At 44.2% G+C, this 20,180-nt stretch overlaps 1 protein-coding gene and 1 long non-coding RNA gene across 3 annotated transcripts; one reads left to right on the top strand and one right to left on the bottom strand.

The window, feature by feature from the left end:
* Nucleotides 1-1,529: 1,529 nt before the first annotated feature.
* Nucleotides 1,530-5,969, bottom strand: LOC138741031 (uncharacterized). Its single transcript, XR_011343276.1, has 5 exons — nt 5,806-5,969; nt 5,165-5,695; nt 4,835-4,918; nt 3,782-3,912; nt 1,530-1,971 (listed from the first exon to the last, which is right to left on the bottom strand). It is a non-coding gene; the product is annotated as an uncharacterized lncRNA (long non-coding RNA).
* LOC138741030 (uncharacterized) lies at nt 5,885-11,842 on the top strand. Of its 2 annotated transcripts, none has more exons than XM_069894495.1 (2): nt 5,885-5,986; nt 11,122-11,842. In XM_069894495.1, exon 2 carries the CDS (start codon nt 11,135-11,137, stop codon nt 11,747-11,749), a length of 615 nt encoding a protein of 204 aa, XP_069750596.1. In that variant the 5' UTR covers nt 5,885-5,986; nt 11,122-11,134; the 3' UTR covers nt 11,750-11,842. The 2 variants fall into 2 exon arrangements, with proteins under 2 accessions (XP_069750596.1, XP_069750595.1); XM_069894494.1 differs by having other exon boundaries at nt 5,916-6,123.
* Nucleotides 11,843-20,180: the final 8,338 nt, after the last annotated feature.

Below are 20,180 nucleotides of genomic sequence, written 5' to 3'. Positions count from 1 at the left end.
CGTTTGGCTGCTCTAGTGTAGAGGAGCTCATGTTGTGAACACTGAACACTAGACTGGAAGAAGTCACTGCTTCATCTGGCAGGACGGTTTGGGTCCCTGGATGGTGGGATGGCAAGAGGTGAAAGGACAAGCGTGGCTTCTCCTGTGATTCAGTGAAAGTTGTCCTCAAGCTTGATTGAGGAGTTTGCACCAAGATCCAATCTCCCGATGAAATAAACAAAAGGAAAACTAACTTTAACACAAAAAAAATCCAACATTAGTAATATAGGAAATGAGCTGTTACAGTGCCAGCGACTTGGACTAGAATCTACCGCTGTCAGTAAGGAGTTTGCACGTTCACCCCAGGTCTGTGTGGGTCTCCCTGGGGTGCTCCGGTTTCCTCCCATGTTCCAAAGATGTAGAGGCTTAGCAGGTTAATTAGTCACATGGGTAGATTTGGGGTCATGGGCTGGTGGGCCGGAAGGATCTGTTACTGTGCTGTATATCAAATTAAAAATTAAAATTAAAGAAGTGTCTGCTCTTCTGATTATTCCCATTACAGGATTCTGTAATATTACTGTAAAAACACAAAATTCTGGAGAAACTCAATTGGTCAAATGGAGACCTTTATGTAGCAATGGTAAAAATACATAACTGACATTTCAGGCTTGAGCCCTTCACCAAGGTTTAGAAGAATGTTGCCGGGTGACTGAACAGAAGGGTTGTGGGGAAGGGCGGGGGTTGGGGGGGGGTGTCAAAGGCAGGAGATGGTAGGTTGAGAAGGGAGGGAAGGGACAGCAGAGATCAGGAGGAGGAGGGACAGCTGGGGTGGGTGGAGGAGTAAGGGAGAGGGAGAATTGGAAAAACTGGAAAGGGGAGGGGAAAACAAAAGGCGAGCAGGTTAACAGAAAACAGAGAAGTTGATGTTGGCCAGGCAGAAAATAAGGTGGTCATTCTTTTAATCTGCGGGTTTGTCTGGGTGTGATAGTACATAAGGCCATGGACAGACATGCGAGTCTGGGTGTGTGACTCAGAACTGAAATGGTTGGCTACTGGGAGGTTTCTGTTGTAGCAGAGGGAGTAACCACTTTGCAATTTGCAACCACTCTCTCCAATGCAGAGAAGGCCACAAAGGGAACTCCGGATGCAGTAAATCAGTCCTGTGGATGTTGCTTCACATGAAAGGCCTGTTTTCGGCCCTGGACCCTTGTGCCCACACTTCCTGCCCCACCACGGTCCAGGGCCCCAAACCAACACTTGTGCCCACACCTCCTCACTCACCATGGTTATGCATTTTTAACTTTGCCACATAAAGAACATTGTTTGACCAGCTGAGTCTTTCCAATATTTTATGTTTTTAACTTCAACAGATTTTTGTAATTTACTTCTGTAATAGTACTGTTTGAAAGCAATCTGTGTGCTCAGACCGCCACCTGCTGGAATCTGCTGGAGAAATGTGGGAAGATCACACTGTCGGTCCAAAAATATGAATGCCAGATATCCACACCCCACCCCTGAGAATCCAGACTAATGAATAAATGATCAAAATGTACCTGTCCATCTCTTCTTTATTCCTGCTTAAATTTGAATTTTTAAACTACTGCCCAACAATCGGGAAAATCTGAAAATCCCCGTGCAGTCCAGATTGTCTGTCATTCTTTTGAGCTTCAAAAGGAGCATTGAATCTAAATTGGAGGGGCTGTGGAATGGGTTATAAGCTTATACTAGTTCAGTATTAGGACAAAATTTTAATTGTGCCCCCCCAAGTTTCTGCTTATGGTAGAATCCAATGCAAGGATTTAGGGAACTAAATCCCACAAAAAATATAGTTCCTTTCCATGGAGAGTCAATGATTTGGCTTGAAGTCCTGATCAGTGATGCCCATTTACCTCCATGGACACCCACTTGACCCACCGAGTTCCTCCAGCAGTTTTTTTTTGCTCTTGAATCTTCCAGCATCTGTAGTCTCTTGTGCGTCTGGGGATATAGTTGCTGTTTGGAATTACAATCGGAATGTGAAATTCTTGAGTAGATAGAGTTCAATAATGATTAAATGAATCTGCACGCACAGACAACAGAACTATTCTGCCTGCAGAGACTAATTGAAAATGCTTTGCATTTTTTTTACTGTTATCCACTATTTTGCATCACTCAGAATTGCTTCACTCTTTTCTTTGCCTGTATTGAAATTCATTTGCTTATTTTTACACGCTATATTGCTTATTAATTTCCTAATAATCTCTGTAATACTACAGAGAGGAAAAGGAGCATTGTCCTAACTCAAGTGCTGCTGCGATCTCCCCCGAATCCCCTAAATGGTGAACTGCTGAGAAGCCAGGACGATCACAGCCCCTAATCAACAATCGCAACCAGCTGCATGACTCAATCTACCCCTTCCCTTCCCAACCCATTTTTTTTCCCACTCACATACCACCTTAAGTAATCCTTTACTAACCACAGAGAACCTATGCCATAGGTAGCTCCGTCACTAGTGAGGGAATTCCTAAGGTGATATGTGAGTAGAAAAAAGGTTGAGGACCACTGCCTTAGATCAAGCCCCTTGAGAAGTGTATACAGTGTGTACACAACACAGAAGATGACAGTTTCCAACTCCTGGGCTGAAGAAATTTTTCAAAATTAAATTTAAATTTAGACAATCAGCACAGTTACAGGCCATTTCAGCCCATGAGTCCGTGCCGCCCAATTTACACCCAATTAACCGCCAACACTCCCGCTACGTTTCGAACAGTGCGAGGAAACCAGAGCCCCCAGGGAAAACTCGCGCAGACACAGGGAGAACGTACAAGCTCTTTACAGACGGCGCAGGATTTGAACTGGTCCCGATCGCTGGCGTTGTAAAGGCATTGTGCTATCTGCATCAGAACAAGTTCAGGGAATAATTCTGAGCTTTGATTGAATGTGTTGCCAATTAACAGATCAGTCAGCAATATATAATCTCTCCTCCTACATCTGTGATACTTCACATGCCCTCCATCACTTCAACAACTTCCAATTCCATGAACCTGACCACCTCATCTTCACCATGGACACCTCCATCCTCCATACTGAAGGCCTCATAGCCATTCATTTCTTCCTCGACAATAGACCAAACCAGTCCCCCTCCACCACTACCCTCCTCCAGCTGAAAGAACGTCCTCAGCCTCAATAATGTTTCCTTTGGCTCATCCCACTTTCTCCAAGTCAAAGGAGTAGCCATGGGTACCCACATGGGCCTCAGTTATGCCTGCCTTTTTGTTAGCTATGTGGAGCAATCCATGCTACAAGCCTTCACAAGCAAGGCTCTCAAATCTTCCTCTGCTTTGTTCATGTCTACCTTGGGATTGTCTCTTGCACTAATCACAAAGCACCAATGGCATAGGGAATACTTAAAGTGGTACGTGAGTAGAAAGAAAAAGGTTGAGAACCACTGGGCTACGACCACCTGCAAAATTGGAATAACACATATTCCGACCAGCCACTCTTAAAACAGACTTCTTCAGTATCAGCTCCTACCACCCCTCCCCCAACTGCCGTCTCTCCCCTTCCCCTATGTCTACTTTCCTCTAGGTCTCGCTCTTTCCCTCTTCCTCCTTTCCTCTAGTTCTGTATTCACAGAGCCACCTCCTCCCCCAGTCAATTCTCACCTTTCCTCTCCTGTCCTCCTATCCATGTCTACCCCCTCCCTCAGTCAATTCTCACCTTTCCTCTCCTGTCCATGTCCACCCCCTCCTCTGATCAATTCTCACCTTTCCTCTCCTGTCCTCCTATCCATGTCCACCCCCCTCCTCTGATCAATTCTCACCTTTGCTCCTGTCCTCCTATCTATGTCCACTGGATTGTCCTTCAAATTCTGGCTTTCTCCCCTCTTCACTCTTAACATTGACGAAGAGTTCCAGCCTGAAATCGAGCCGCTGAATTCCTCTAGCAGATTGCCTAATAAATTGGGAAAAATCATAATAGCAAATATGAATCTTCTAGATAAGGTATGAAAGTGTTAACTGATGGGAGAAATTCCAACAAACTGAAAGAGTGAGATATTAGCACATGTTCCAATAAATAAAAGGAAGAGGCCATGTATTTATGCAAAACATTTCATAACCTCAGAGTGAACCGATGCTTTGCTGTTGTAATTTACAAAATATAGTGTTGTGAGAAGCAGAGGTGCCTTCACAGATTTCACTCGAGACAAAAATTGAGAACAAAGAACTTTTATTATACTATTACAACAATGCAAAGTTGGGTGCTTCCCCTTACCCTGGGAATACACGCAGATACTGAGGCTGACCCAACTTTTATACATTTCATTTCAGTACAGAGATACCTTCCCCCTAACATTCTTCTGCCTCCTGGATTGGTTTAGCATTAGGTAATTCTGCCCACGTGGATTCTAACTTCTTATCAGTTTATGTGCCTTCCTGCAAACTTGTTAGCCAGGAAATATCATGTCTTTGTTCTTTACTCATTAATCAATTCCCAAGACTTGCTAAAGCTATTTACTTGCTATCCTGTTTTGAAGATCCTTATTTTATTATACTTTTATAACCCTTCCTAACCCTTCCTCCCATTCCAGCATCCCTTCACCCTGATTTAACCCATAATACTTCATTTCTAATGAGCACTTGCTTGACTCCTCACTTTCCAGTATCCCTTACAGTGTCTACATGAGTGTCCAATGCAATGCTCTAGCAACCAGATTACCTCTGTTAGTGATGTTATTATTGGTCAGTAAGTGACAGGAAAACTCTGATAGTTTCTACAACTACTTCTAAACATAGGAAATAATTATTTAGGTTAAATAGTGTAAGCTCTAAGTTTAAATGGGTAATGAACTAGCTGAAGTGTTAGAGGAACTCACCAGCTCCAGTAGGTAAATAACCGACATTTTGGACCTGAGCCCTTCTTCAAGAGTAAAAAACAGACAAGTGCCTAGATTAAAAGGCTGCCGAGGAGAAGATATAAACAGACAAACTTCAGTGTGGATATGACAGGAGAGAGGAAAGGTAAGAATTAATAATTAATGGGGGGGGGGGGGGTCGGTTGGCTTTGTGAGTGCAGAGCTGGGGGAAAGGGAGAGGCAGAGACAGAGCTAGAGGAGACATGGGGAAAGTTGGGATGGGGGTGGGGACTGGCAAAAAGCCAGTCCATGTTTATAGAACAGCGTTAATGTGCAAAAAAAAATACTGACAGCAGGGGAGGTGGGCGAGTTTATGGAGTATAAAGCAGGTGAATTAGCATCTCTTTCCCTTTGAGTGGTTAAATTAAATGCATTCCTCAATTTAAAATGCAAATTTCCTCATGTCTGAAGGAACCAGGTTAATGTTGTAAGGTATCGACACTTTTCCTGAACCCCTCTCAAGTTCTGATGAAAACCCAAATCTCATGACATCAGTTGATACACCTGCTGTTAATCCCATTGTGACTTCACGCTTGTCACCCTGGGAACAGTGCTTTGCATTGTGACATCCTGTGACCTCACACTTATCTCCTAGGAAACTTGTAAAACATTCCGACAGGAACTGCCACAAAATACAATCACACAAGTATCCAAAGCCTCAGTATCATTTAGTTAGTGAGAGCCCTTTGTTTCTCATTGCAGTTGAAGAGAGTGTGTTCATTCACCTCTGCCAGGCCTGCATGAAGTAGTGTTGAACTCAGAATTGAAGGCTAATCAAGGCTAATCAAGGGTGGATGGAATAATCGTAGCTTCACATCTTCCCTAAACGACCAAATAAAATCAGACAGAGTAAAATCATTCACATTTGTCAAAACCACCATATGTAAATATGTGTGATTATTTCAATCGAGAAAGACAGAAAAAAAAGTTACCATGCTTTAGTTTTCAAACCACCGAAATCCCAATTGTTACATATCAATCTCTCCGACAATCACAACCCAATTCTCTATGGCAACACGATGCCATGGTAGCACGTTACCCTGGTAACTGGTTGGATCAGTTTGGGGGAGAGTAAAAACACGAGGAGGGTGCGATTGGTGTTGCCGATGATCTGTATGTACATTGTTTTAAGTTAAATATTTCAGCAAGATGGCTCAAAAGAAGGGCTGGTTGAAGGAGAACAACTTGTTCAGGCGGATACTGTTGTTTATCATTAGGATCTTCAAGTTATCGAATAAATCCAAAGATGAGTGAGTGGAAAATGTGTAAAAACTTTTGACCTTCTGAACATGAAGCCACCGTCCTTTGACATTTGGGTCCATTTTTAGTTCCCAGCAGAACGATCCTTACCACCCCCCCCCCCCCCCCAACTCATATACCCACAACCCATTCTCTCTTATAGGGTCATCAACTCCCCTCTGGTTCTTCCTGCCACTGTCCTACACACCATGTCAACTCTTTGGGGCACAGGAGAAAACCAGAGCTTCCAAAGGAAAACCCGGGGTGGGGGGCACAAGGAGAAGGTGAAAACACAGCAAACACATGAGCACATGGGGACAGGATCGCGCTTAGGTTAGGGGAGATAGATTTTAAAAGGATCAGCCCCTGACAGGTTTCCCAGGACAGGTACATTCTTTTCTACTTCCAGATCTTCAGCAACTTGAAGACTCTGGGGATTTTACAGTGTATAACATCTTGCACACAGCTATTAACATGACAACATGTTAATATTACTTCAATGCACTAACCCAGTGGTTCACAACCTTTTTCTTTCCACTCACATACCACTTTTAAGTATTCCCTATGCCATCAGTGCTCTGTGAATAGTAAGGGGTTACTTAAAGTGGTATGTGGGTGGAAAAAAAAATCTTTGAAAGCCATTGTTCTAATTGGACCTAATTGACTCGTTATGTGCATGGTTTCATCACTCCAAAGGAAATGGGCCAATTGCCATTTTTTTCAACCAAAATATTTCAGTAACAATTGGGGCTAGAGCAGTGGTTCTCGACCTTCCCTTCCCACCCACATACCACCTTAAGCAATCCCTTACTAATCACAGAGCACTGATGGCACAGGGATGACTTCAAGTGGGATGTGAGTGGGAAAAAAAGGTTGAGAACCACTGCACTAACCCTATAACTCTCTGCATTCTTAAATTATATAAATCCATCAGTCTCAAGCTTGAATATAGACAGTGTGTCTTGAGTGGAGAATTCTCAAGATTTACAACCCTCTGAACATGTCTTTATTTTCAATATGTGACAAATAACTTTAGATTCACCCCGCCAGCAGACACATCATCTGTGTCTCCACTTCGTTGCACATCTCAATAAGGTCACTTTGCATTCTTCTATACTCCAGGTAGTATGGATTTGTCTGCTTCTCATATGGTCAACTTGGTGAGCCATGTGGTCAGTGCACGTTCCCTTTGCAGGGACATCAGACCTGCTCAAAGAAAGTTTCAAGCAGTTCCAATGAAACCTGACGATAGCTCTATTATCTTTTGCCTTGTTGCATCGCAGCTTTCAGAAAGTTAATTGCAATAATTTCAGATAATCAGCCTTTCAAAGTTCCTTTTATTGCCACGTAATAATACATTAAAATGTAATACTTTAACTTTTTCCTCCTGTTAGGCAAACACGCGTCACTATTAGTATTGGCTGCTGCCTTTTACAGTAAGAGAGAACAAGAAGCAAAAGAGAGTCCCTTCAGAGACATTGTAAGAAGCAAAAGAGAATCCCTTCAGAGACATTGTGTCTGGGGATTCGCTTCCAGTGCTCCCAGAGCCTCTGCAACCCCAGAGACTCCTGTTCGATTTGTCGGCACCCCAAGCTCCAGACCCAAACCTCTGACATGATCAAGGAGCCTTCAGTCCTGAGGCTCTTTGGGAGCCCTTCTTGCTCTCAGAATCCCAGCTCAGATACCTGCAAGCCTGTGCGGGTCCCAGTCGCCCGCAGCCTATGTGGGCCCTTCAGCTGTTGAACCTCTCGCTGCTCCGCTGCCATGGGCACCGCTCTAAGGTGCTGTCTCCTCTGCTTCTCCATCTCAACATGGGCATTCTCCCCATTTTTGTTGCCCTTCGCTGCTCCGTCGGCACCTGAAACCCCCCCCCCCCATGGCTGTTGCCATGCGCTGGCCTCGCCGTCTTGGGCACAGATCTCAAGGCTGCTCTGGTGTTAGACCAGGAATGCTGGGGCCCTTGGTGGATTTTCCATAGGGAGGGAGCAGGCTTATACATTTGAGTCAATAATCTTTCATAGTCAGAGGGGAAATCATTAACCTGGAATGCTGGATCCGTTTCTCTCCAGATGCTGCCTGGCAAGTCTTTCCATCGTATTTTGTTTTCATATGTCCATACTTCGTCGCGTTTCAGCCTGGGCTGGTTCCAAAATAACTAAGTTTTCCTCTTTCCACAGATGCTGCCTGCCCTGCTGAGCTTTCCCAGTATTCTCCTTTATCTCCAATCTTCAGCAACTGTTATGTTCTGTATCTCAAACACCCAACAAAATATTTTTTGTTTCGCTCTTCTTGTCCTCCCCTCTCCTTACACCTCCTCCAGGCAGATCACCTGCCTTCAACAAACGTTCACCCCTTTCTCCCAATCCACACCAAGATGCCATCTGTTTTCTCTTGTACTCTACCCTTGCTCTCTCTCCCCCTTGCCCCACCCCCTAACAACACGGCTGCTTCCCAAATATCTCCAGTTCAGAAACGCGGGCACTGTTTCTCTAACCGCACATGCTGCCAGGCCTGCGGAGTCATTGCAGCATTTTATGAGGTTTTTTTTTGTGAATTTGTGATCTCTAGGATTTCCCCTGATGCAACCAACTATAAAAATCATTTAGAATGGAAAAGACAGACCCTGCAGCCCAATGAGTCAACACCAACCATCAACCACCCATTTCTACCAAGTCTGCATTATTCCTAATTTTAATTCTTTCCACATTCTTGTCAGCTCGCAGTGATCTGCACACTGAGGGATTGATTGTTCATGGTGGTTAGTTAAACCGCACATCTTGCGGGAGAAAATCGGAGAATCCGAATGGTCACAGAGTAGGTGCAAATTCCATGCAGGCAGGATTGGGCCGAGGTCTCTGGAACTGCCCAGCAGAGGCTCCAGCAGCTGATGCACTGCATCATCCACCAGCCAGGACACTGGATCAGGAAGTTTGCTGATGACACAAAGATGGGAGGTGTTGTGGGCAGCGAGGAAGATTTTCAAAGCTTGCAGAGGGATCTGGGCCAGCTGGGAGAATGGGCCAAAAAATGGCAGATGGAGTTTAATGCAGACAAGTGCGAGGTAATGCATTTTGGAAGGGCAAACCAAGGTAGGAGATATACAGTACGTTCGGGCACTGAAGAGTGTGGAGGAGCAGAAAGATCTGGGAATGCAGATACATTATTCCCTGAAGGTGGTGTTGCAAGTGGACAGGGTTGTAAAGAAAGCTTTTGGTATCATAGCCTTTATAAATCAAAGTATTGAGTACAGGAGTTGGGATGCTATGTTGAAGTTGTTTAAGACATTGGCAAGGCCAAATTTGGAATATTATGTGCAGTTCTGGGCACCTAACTCCAGAAAGGGTATCAATAAGATTGAAAGAGTGCAGAGAAGATTTACTAGGATGTTGCTGGGTCTTCAAGAGTTGAGTTACAGGGAAAGATTAAACAGGTTAGGACTTTATTCCTTGGATCGAAGAAGAATGAGGGGAGATGTCATAGAGGTTTACAAGATTTTGAGACGTATAGACAGAGTGGAGACAAATAGGTTTTTTTTCCACTTAGATTGGGGGAGATAAATATGAGAGACCATAGTTTTATGTTGAAGGGGGAAAGGTTTAGGGCGAGCATTGGGGGAAGTTCTTCACTCAGAGAGTGGTGGGAGTGTGGAATGAGCTGCCTTCTGATGTGGTGAATGCAGACTTGATTGTGTGTTTTAAGAGTAGATTGGAGAGGTACATGGATGGGAGAGGCCTGGAGGTCAGTAGGATAGGGAAGTGTTGGTCAGCACAAACTAGAGGGGCCAAAGGGCTTCTTTTTTGTCATATATCGATCAGACAGGGTGGAACACGAATGTATGCAGGCCCTGTGATTGTAGTAAAAACACAGAAATGCTGGAGGATCTCTGCAGATCTCCCACTGTCCATAGATATAAAGATGTTTAGCCGACATTTCAGTTTTGCATGCCTTGAAGAAGGGTTCAGGCCCAAAATCTCAGTAATAAATCTTTACTTCCTATGGATGCTGCAAGACCAGCTGAGTTCCTGCAGCACTCTTGTTTTTACTACGGATCAAACACCCTGTCATCAACAGTAGCAGGGAGTTGTGACAGGCCTTATCGAAAATAATGGATTGCTGAGTGGAAAGTCAAGTTTGACAAATATTAAGGATATTTTTCAAACTGTAACTAGCAGGATAGATTAGGGAGAACCAGTGGATATTGTGCATTTGAATTTCATAAAGCCTTTGAGAAGATGCAGCTAAGAGATCTTTTAAAATTGGAGCACATTGGTTTGAGGGCAATATACTGACAAATACTGAAGATTAATGAATGGAAAAGAGAGTCATAGAATCAGAGAGCTATACAAAAGGAAAAAACTCCCTTTGGACCAACACAGTTGCCTATCTGAGCTTGTACCATTTGATTGAGCCTGGCCTGTATTCCTACGGAAACCAATTTCATGTTGGGAAGCTCTTCCTATTGGGATGCCAATGGAATGATGGTAGAGTCCACAATCTACATCGGTGATTTGGTCAAGGACACTCTGTTTGTTGATCATTCACAGTTGGATGCTAAAACGAGTAAAGAGGAGGATGCAGGGAGGGAGAGGGGGGGATAAAGACAGGGCAAGTGAAAGGGCCTGACAGAAAGAAAACAATGTAAAAATGAGAGGTCATCCCACGTTAGTAATAAAGTGGTGTGAGATTCAAAGTTGCTGGTGTTCAGAGGGAAGTGGGGGTTCTTGTGTGTGAATCATGGAAAGTTAACTTGCAAGAGTAGCAGCCATTTAGAGAAGGCAAAAAGTATTTTGCAAGAGATGCATTACAGTGAGACTGTATAAAAGGTCTGTGCTTTCTACCGAAGGAAGGGAGTACAACAAAGGCTCAATAGATTGAGACTTGGGATGGCCTTTCCTCCACATGGATACTTGAGGCAGATTATGTCTATATAACGTTGGAAGAATGAAAGGTTACCTAATTAAAAAGAGTAAAGCTCTAAGTTTGCGCTAAGTTCTTGTCCTTTCTTACAGCTCTGATGACTACATGAACCTCGTGGACAAGTTGAGAGAGAAAAACCTAGTTCCCTACCAGGGGCCCATCAGCAGCTGTGCAAAGCCTGAGGTCAACCAGCACATGTTACCGCTCGATGACCTCGCACGCGAGACCTGTTTCATTGGGGAAGACCAGGAAAGTCTCAAACACCCACAGGACCAGATCAGCTGGCACAACCACCCCAATCTCAAACATGCCTACTCAGCAGTGAACAATGAGTCGCAGGGCGTGCAACAAGCGGACCTTGAATTCCAAGAGAAAAGGGGAGGAGTGCAGGACGATACCAAAATCTCCACAAGAAGCAAACTCTGGAACGATGATTCCCACGGCGACTGTGCCCATGGAAATCAGAGTCGAAAAGGCCTGAAGATATTGTCCTTCAGTGGGCCGCCGTCAGCCTTGGAAAAGCATTGGAAGAGGTGTTCCTTCAATCCCTTCTTCAGTGCCAATCAGTATCATGTCCTGGATGCAGTGGCTGACCCTCTAGAAGTCCGGGATTATAGCAATCATGGCAACAAAGCTGTGCCATTGGAAGTAAAGGAACCCTATCAAAGTAACTTACCAATCGGGAGTGCTGATCTACTGGGCCAAGCGAAATGGGACTGATTTGTCTTTGTTGTCCCCCTTTCAGCTAATAATGAATATTGCAGCACGTCTGACAGATGTAAAGATAATGGAATAAACATTTATTGCTCAAAATGCTCTCCTCTTTTTATGGTTCTCAATCAGCCATGGAAATAACTTATTTTCTGATGTTTTGCATTGCTTAATATTTAACACATTGATTCTGATTGGGTCATCACATTCTGTGCCCGACGGTACTGGTAGACTTTCTGGGTTTAAGTCAAAGAGTAAACATCAGTTCTCAAGGAGTAGGTAAGAATATTCAGCAGTGCTCATGACGGACACATTTAAAGGATAAACAGCAACCAAAAATGTAGCTGGGACCTAACTTGGGCTTGTAAGCAATCTGCAGCTCAGACAGTGAAAAAAACCAAAGCAAAATATCATGTTTGATCATTTTTAAAATATGATTAAAGGTTCAGTTACCTGCTGTACAAAACTTCACCTACAAAGAGTTTAGAGCAGATGTACATCCACTCTTAGAATATTAACAATACATTTTAGAAAAATTTTGCATAGCAATTAATTAATTCTACTAGTAACATTATGTGCTCTCAAACTTTTGCTATACTGAATCACTGAAAATGAGAAACTGAGATTTGGTGATGACTCTTCAATTATAAAATACACTTTTAAAAATATTTTATTAATGATTTTCCAATTAAATACATGTTGTTTTTTTTAAAGAACCCCAAAAGATACAGTTGAGAAGGCCGGAGGAAATTTCACCTCTTCTGCTTTTGAAAAAAATGCCTCCAGGCCTGCAGCACCATGATTCACCACCTTGGAGGCCATTTTAATAGAACTGAACACTGGCATAATTTTAAGTAGCCCATCCCAAGTGCATTGCGGTGAAGTTCAGGCATCAATTTTCTTCCAATAGAGGAACAGGTGTCATGCTGATTTGGTTCTATTGTCCACGTGTTCTATCCTGAATATTCTATTACACCTGTTTAATAATGCATTTTTATTCTCGGTCCAGTGTCAATGAACCCCAAACGAGGTATTGTGACCCCCCCACCCATGCTAGGGTGGCAAGATATCTGGTTTTAAGCCAGACAGTCTGGCTTTTGAGTCATTTGTTCTTCATCTGGTGTCACCCCGATCCAGATGTTAATCTTCCTCCTATTGGGGGCGTAGGGGCATAAAGGGGATACTTCCCAAGTTTAATGTGGCATCCCAGGGTCCGTAGGCCGTGTGCGGCCATGTTTCTTCTTGCGTACATGCGCTAATGCCAGCTGGCGCATACACAATGGATTGGAGTACCGTGGCCACTGGCGTCACTACCATCAGAGGGAGGGGGAAGTGACGCCGGTGACCCCCCCCCCCCACTCCAATCCATTGTGCACACACCAGGCAGCACTAGCACATGCGCACAAGAAGAAACATGGCCACACAGGGCCTACGGACCCGGGACGCTGCATTTAAGTGCCCCCCCCCCCACCTGCGCTAAGCGAGTTTTCGAGCTTTAGATTGTGTTCCCCCCCACCACCTCGCAGTTACCCTAATGCCCCCCACTAAGACTTCTTCTGGCACCGACCCTGTCTTGGACCTTCCACACCTTAAATTTAAAATTCCATCCCAGTGTTATCATTTGAACTGTAACACTTTTAAGTATTGCATTATGTGACCTGCTCCCTCTCTCATTTGATCAGCATTCAGAGTGGGATGTTGCTGGCCATTATGTGTCTAAATTACTTTGTGGAATTTTAGACAGAGGAATATTTTGCTAGAGTAACCTTCTGCAATCCTACAAGCCTTTGATCTTCAAATCTGGCATATCGTGGGCCTCCACCCGCTAATTGTTGGTTCAGCAATCTTCACGACTCTTTTAGGTTGGTGTCAGGTTTGCCCGGTTACCTTAGTGTTTTGCTATCTGAAAGGGGTGGAACAGTTAACATAGTGGTTATGGCCGTGCTGTTACAGAGCCAGCAGCTCGAATCCGGCACTGTCTGTAAGGAGTTTGAGCATTCTCCCCGTGTCTGCGTGGGCTTTCTCTGGATGCTTGTTTGTTCCCGCTGTTCAAAGCATACTGGTTTGTAGGTTAATTGGGTGTAATGGGCCTGTTACTGTGCTACCTGCCTAAATTAAAACTAAAGTCACAAAATAAGTGCACGTTATTGTTACTTTGATCAGCTTCAATGGACTTGCCAAGAATGGTCTAAGAGCCCAAGAGAAATGTTAGGGATTAATCAATCCATCCATTTCAGGATGGATTGGTGTCTCTGGATTCTTGTTGCCACAAACACAGGCACAAAGCCTAAACTACTTAATGACAGCAGCATGCGTAGGGAGAAACTCTGGTTGAATCTTTCCCCTCTTTATCCATTTACCATGGATAAATGTGATGTTGCTCAGCACTGCAACCAATAATTCATTGCTATACTGTAGGAAAAGTGACAGCTAATCTTTTTAGATTTTAAGGCATACAGCATGGTAACAGGCCCTTTTGGCCTAAGAGCCTGTGCCACCCAATTAACCTACATCCCCGGTACGTTTTGAATGGTGGAAGGAAACCAAAGCCCCAGGGGAAAACCCACACGGACACAGGGAGAATGTACTGATGGGCAATACCAATAACCGCAGTGACTAGATGGAGGGAATGATAGGCTTTAATATACACAAGAATCTTGATGGCCCAGATCAAGGTATAGGAATGGAGGGAAGGGAGTGGTGGCTCAACCTTAATGGCCCAGGACCACAGTGGAGGAGTCATCAGTGGGCGGGCCAGCTCCATATATACAGTAGTCAACAATAACTATATACAATGGAGGAAACATATCACCACACCTTACAGTGTGGGATTTGAACACTGGTCCCGATCGCTGGCACAGTAACAGCGCTGAGCTAACCGCAACACTAAATGTACACTCAGACAGATAAATGAAGGGTTCATTATTCGTTGACATAAACGTGGTGTGGTGGAAGAAAAGTCATCTGAGATTTTCTCAGTTTGTTCTTGTGTTTCCTGCTGGAAACCAGTGTCCTGGTTTTCGGAGTGAGCACACAATGGGGGATGAATTAACTTTCCTTCCTGTCAAATATCCAGCCAACATCCATCATTGTCTGAGGAAAATGCTCACTTGGGAGAATGAACCTGCTCGTCAGCAACAGGACTGTAACTCAGAAAGAGCGATGAACACGCTGGAGAGGCATCAGAGATTCAAACTTCATCATCCCCAAGAATTAAATGCTATTTCAGTGCCAGTGACCCAGGTTCGAATCTGGCACTGATGGTAAGGAGGTTATATGCTCTCCCAGTGTCTGCATGGGGTTTCACCAGCTGTTCGGGGAACGAGGGTTGTTGGTTGATTGGTGTATTTGGGCCATCGAGGCCTGTTACTGTGCTGTATGTTCAAGCAAAAAAAAACAATACAGGTAATTAAAGTAGAAAATCTGCAGATGCTGGAGTCGAGTGCAATACCTGAAGCCCAGACCTAAAACGCTGGTTATCCTATACTCCCAGTGGTTGCTGTGTGACTGGCTGAGTTGCTCAAGCACATGTGTATTGCACCATACCCAAGAACACATTTCATTCCCTCAGATTAGGTGTGTGCCCCAGGAGAGCATCCAGAACCAGCAGGGAGCTGGTGCTTGGGAGTTGGTCATCGGTGCTGGTAGTCTGTGGTCTGAGGACCTCTGGCCTGTCATTTTCCAGGACAGATCTGCCCTGGAACTGTTGTATCAATTGGGGCAGTGCATTCTCATGCCTTTGCATTCTGCAGCGCCATCGCCCCTCATCCTTCGGTTGGAGGTCTGGCTTTCACTGCCTTGTTATTCGGGTACAGGCATGGTTCCTCAGGAAGGATCTGTTGGTCTTGGGGGAAAGTTAAATTGCAGCATGAGGCCAGTCCTTAGTTCCTCATGTAGCTCTTTGCATCACCCATCCCCTGAACATAGTTTCTCTTGGGGAAAATAGACATTATCTATGCAAGGCTAAGCAACAAAGTAATTTTGACAGAACATAGAACAGTAGAGGACCTGAACATACAGCACGGTAACAAGCCAGTTCAGCCCACGAGTCCTTGCTGCCTAATTTACACACCTTTAACCTATGCCCCTAGTACATTTTGAATGGTGGAAAGAAATCAGAGCCCCTGGAGGAAACCTGCGTAGATATGGGGAGAACATACAAACTCCTTACATACAGCGCGGGTTTCGAACCCAGCACTAGCCACTAGACCAACTATCCTGCCTTTAATGTTGCCAAATTAAACTAAATCCCTTCTATCTGTGCATGATCCATAACCATCCATTCCCTGCCAGGGCCACATGTCTATTCAGGCTCCTCTTAAACTCTCCTATCATGTCCGATGTTGAAGGCATCTACCACTCTTATCACAAAACACCTTGCCCCACATGTCTTCTTTAAACTTTCCCCTCTTACCTTCAATGCATGCCTCTAGCGTGTGCCATGTTTACCCTGGGATATGGATCCCGACTGCGTACCCTAGCAATGCCTCTCACAATTTTATAAAACTTCAATCAGATTTTCTCCTCAGCTTCCATCACTCCAACCTCTCCTTATGGTTCATTCCCTCTAATCCTGGCAGGTTCCTGCTAAATCACAACCATACCCTTTCCAAAGTCTTCACATCTTTTCTCTAATGGGGTGACGAGAAAGGCTCACTGTACTTATATATCACAGAACAGTCCATTCGGTCCAGCTCATCCATGCCAACCCAATTAGTATTCGGGGTTACTCCTACTTGCCTGCATTTAGTCTCTATCCTTCTAAGCCAGTGGTTTTCAAACTGCCCCCATAAACCCACATTTCACCTTAAGTAATCCCTAAGCCATAAGTGCTCTGTGATTAGTAAGGGATTGCTAAAGGTGGAATGTGGGTGGAAAGGGAAGGTTGAGAACCACTGCTCTAGACCCAATTGTTACTGAAATATTTTGGTTGAGAAAAATTGTCATTGGCCCATTTCCTTTGGAGCTATGAAACCGTGCACATAACGAGTCAATTAGGTACGATTAAAACAGTGGTTTTCAACCTTTTTCTTTCCACCCACATTACTAATCACAGAGCATCTTTTGCATAGGGAACACTTAAAGTGGTATGTGAGTTTTGGAGGGGAGTTTGAAAACCACTGTCCTAAACCCTTCCTATCCATATATCTGAATCAAAAATGCCTTTTGAATATCATAACTGCACCCACGAGTGAAAGGATAAGTTTAATTAAACAAGGGGTTAATGAATTCAGTGAGAAAATACAAGTAGCTGCCTGTGAGATGGTGGGAAAATAATTTACCTTCTTAACATGACCTTCTCTGTGCTGCAGTGAGATAGAAACAAACACCACAAGAATACAAATACACCAAGAGTAAGGAGACCCTGACATTTCCCAGTTGTCTGCAGACACTACAGGGGAACATGTGATTGTAAATACAAAATTGTCAGCTGTGTGAAACTCATGTGAACCCTGTCAGGTCTCACACAAACCCCTACCCAAAGGTGTATAAAGATGAGAAGGGTGCTCCAAATGCTTTTGAGTAGGGTTAAGTGTAGAGAACGTGTTATTAAACTTTCTCTTATCTCCCCTCATTCCCGCTAGCATAATCAAGACTAAATAAATAAACTGTTGTCCACCTAGCCTAATACCCAACTAGCCTACAATCCCCAGTACATCTTGAAGGATGGGAGGAAATTGGATCCTCCGGGGGAAAACCCACACAGACACGGGGAGAACATACAAACTCCATACAGACAGCACAGGATTCGAACGCCTGATCGCTGATGCTGTAACAGCGTTACACTAACCGTACCACTGATCTTTGTGACTGTCATATGGCAGTCATTTGCCAACATAGGAAAGAGATTAAACTCTGAAGCTCATAACTTGACAACATTCATGCACTTCTGACAAGCTTAAAAGCCAGCTCTAATTATTCCATGTTTAATACTTTATGTTCCCTTTTTGTCCATTTCCTGATTTTGGCTTATTCTGCTTATTCCTTGATGAAGGGCTCAGGCAACATTGGCAATGTATCTTTGTCTCATATGGGTGCTGAAAGACCAGCCGAGTTCCTCCAGCATTTCAGTTTTTAGTACAATCACAGCGGCTGCAGACTCTCCTCTTTCATTCAAATTCAAGGGGTCCACTTAACAAATAGAGTCCAACTGCAATGAGCAGAAAATGAGGGAAGTCTTGAAAAATGGTTGTTCTAATGAATTTCACCTACCATTGATGTAACATTTCATGTGTCTGACCGGTTCTTTTTTACCATGGGAAACTCCGAGGTGGGCAGTGTCTTGGTTTGTGCTAGATACAGCCAGACCTCAAGGTGATTTTCTGACTGGGAGAGACTGGAGGGAGAGCCTGCACCTCCACTTAACCAGTTGTCGGTGAGCTCAAGAGGAAGTTGGCCTCATGTGGGGCAGAGGAGGGCATCAGTGTGTAGGGTTTCCCATCCTTAACCTGTGGCCAAACTGAAGAGGAATGTGCTGCCAGTGATGTCTGGGATAGAAATGAATGGAAATAACCCCCTGTAAGCTGAGTAGGTGAAAATAAATTGATTAGGAACTAGAATGCAGAGAGGCAGCCAGCTGTTGTGAAGCTCTACACTTCTGTGGAGAGGCAACATCACTGGAACAGTCTGCTGACAGTTACAAGCTGTCTGTCAACAGTCACAGCAAAATACCACCCATGTTCTGTGTATGGTTATGGAAGGTGAGAAGACCCAATCAATAAGAAATCAAATTCAAGGTAAATAAGCTATAGAAGTGATCAACCAGGAAACTATTCCTCTTTGGACTTGACAAGTTCAGTTCAGCTTCACTGAGACTTAAGTTTAGACATTTAAATTTAGACATACAGCAAGGAAACCGGCCATTTTGGTCCAGGAGTCCGTGCCACCCAATTTACATCCCATAAAACCTACGTTTCAAGCGGTGGGAGGAAACCAGAGCCCCCCCCCCCCGGAGAAAACCCATGCAGACACAGGGAGAACGTACAAACTCCTCGCAGACAGTACGGGATTCGAACCCCAGTCCCGACCCGTTCACTGGCAATGTAAAGGCGTTGCGCTAACCGCTACGCCAACCATGCCACCCAAGCTTTGAAAAGATTTACATTTATTGAGTGCAAACTACGCTGCAGAGGTGAAACAGCTACGAGTTGCCCTGCTTGTGACCTGCCAAGCTGACAAATCAGAGATAAAAGTCAATGCTCTATTTACAGTGGTTATCTGCATCTTTTTGTTTATCACGTGTTTATGCATGCAAGTGTTTGTTGGTTCAATTATTACAATTTGCGCTCCTTCGTCAATACATACTCCAAGTACTAGACATGAATCCAAAGACTTGGGCGATACCAGCATAGGAGTGAATGGGACACCGCACAAGTCTTCCTTTGGTGGGATGTTAAACCATTACCCATCCATGTTGATGGTAAAAGTCACATGATACTATTTAAATAAGAGCAGGATTTTTTTTTAGTGTGTGGCGGAAGAAAATGACTTTTGACATTCCAAAGACAAATCTTTTACCTGCAAATTGTGAAACTGAATTTAATGAAGTGAGTGGAGAAATAAGAGACCAAAAAGAAAATCTGCTGGAATTTGCAGCATAAAACAAGCAGCAGGAAGAACTTGGGGCAGGTCAGGCAGCGTCTGTGGAGGGGAAGGCTTGATCGTCATTTCAGATCGAGACCCTGCACCTGGACTATATTAATGGGTTCGCAAAGTTACCATTGAACCTGCCGGGGGAAGCAGAATGACCAGTGGCTCAGTACTAGGACCCTGCTTTATGCAATGTCCACAAATGGTTTCGTCAAGGATCTTTGTGGCAAGATGAGTAAGTTTAGTGACGACCCCAAAATACGTTCTACAGTGGACAGTGAAGAAGGTTATCCAAGTTCACAACAGCTGAGGAACTGGTCTAAGGAACGGCAGATGTGGTATCAGGTGTGCTATTTGGGTAAATCGAAGCGCGGCGCGACCTACTCTGTTAAAGGCAGGGCCCTAGAAAGTACTATGGAGCAGAGAGAGCTAGGGATGCAGGGACAGAGCTGGCAGCACAGGCAGACAGAGTAGTGAAGAGAGAGGTTAGAACACTTGGTTGGGTCAGTGAATACGTGCGTTGAGACGTCATGTTGAAATGGTGCAAGATGTTGGTGAGGCCACACTTGGAACGTTGTGTGCAATTTTCTTCACCTAGTTATAGGAAGGATATTAAGAGTGTGCAAAAGAGGTTTACGAAGTTGTTGCCAGGATTAGGGAAGTTCTCGCGAGGTTTGGAAAAACTAGGCCTGTTTTCCTTACAGTGTAGGAAGTTGAGGGGAAGCCAAATTGAGGTTTATAAACTCATGAGCATCACAGATAAGTTGAATAGTGATAGACTGTTTCCTAGAATAGGAGAATCTAAGAGTGCATAAATAGAAGATGAGGGGGTGGGATTTACAAAGGGGCG

This window comes from Narcine bancroftii, chromosome 8 (assembly GCF_036971445.1).
Source record: "Narcine bancroftii isolate sNarBan1 chromosome 8, sNarBan1.hap1, whole genome shotgun sequence".
Classification (NCBI taxonomy): domain Eukaryota; kingdom Metazoa; phylum Chordata; class Chondrichthyes; order Torpediniformes; family Narcinidae; genus Narcine; species Narcine bancroftii.
This window is presented reverse-complemented; position numbering and strand designations above follow the sequence as displayed.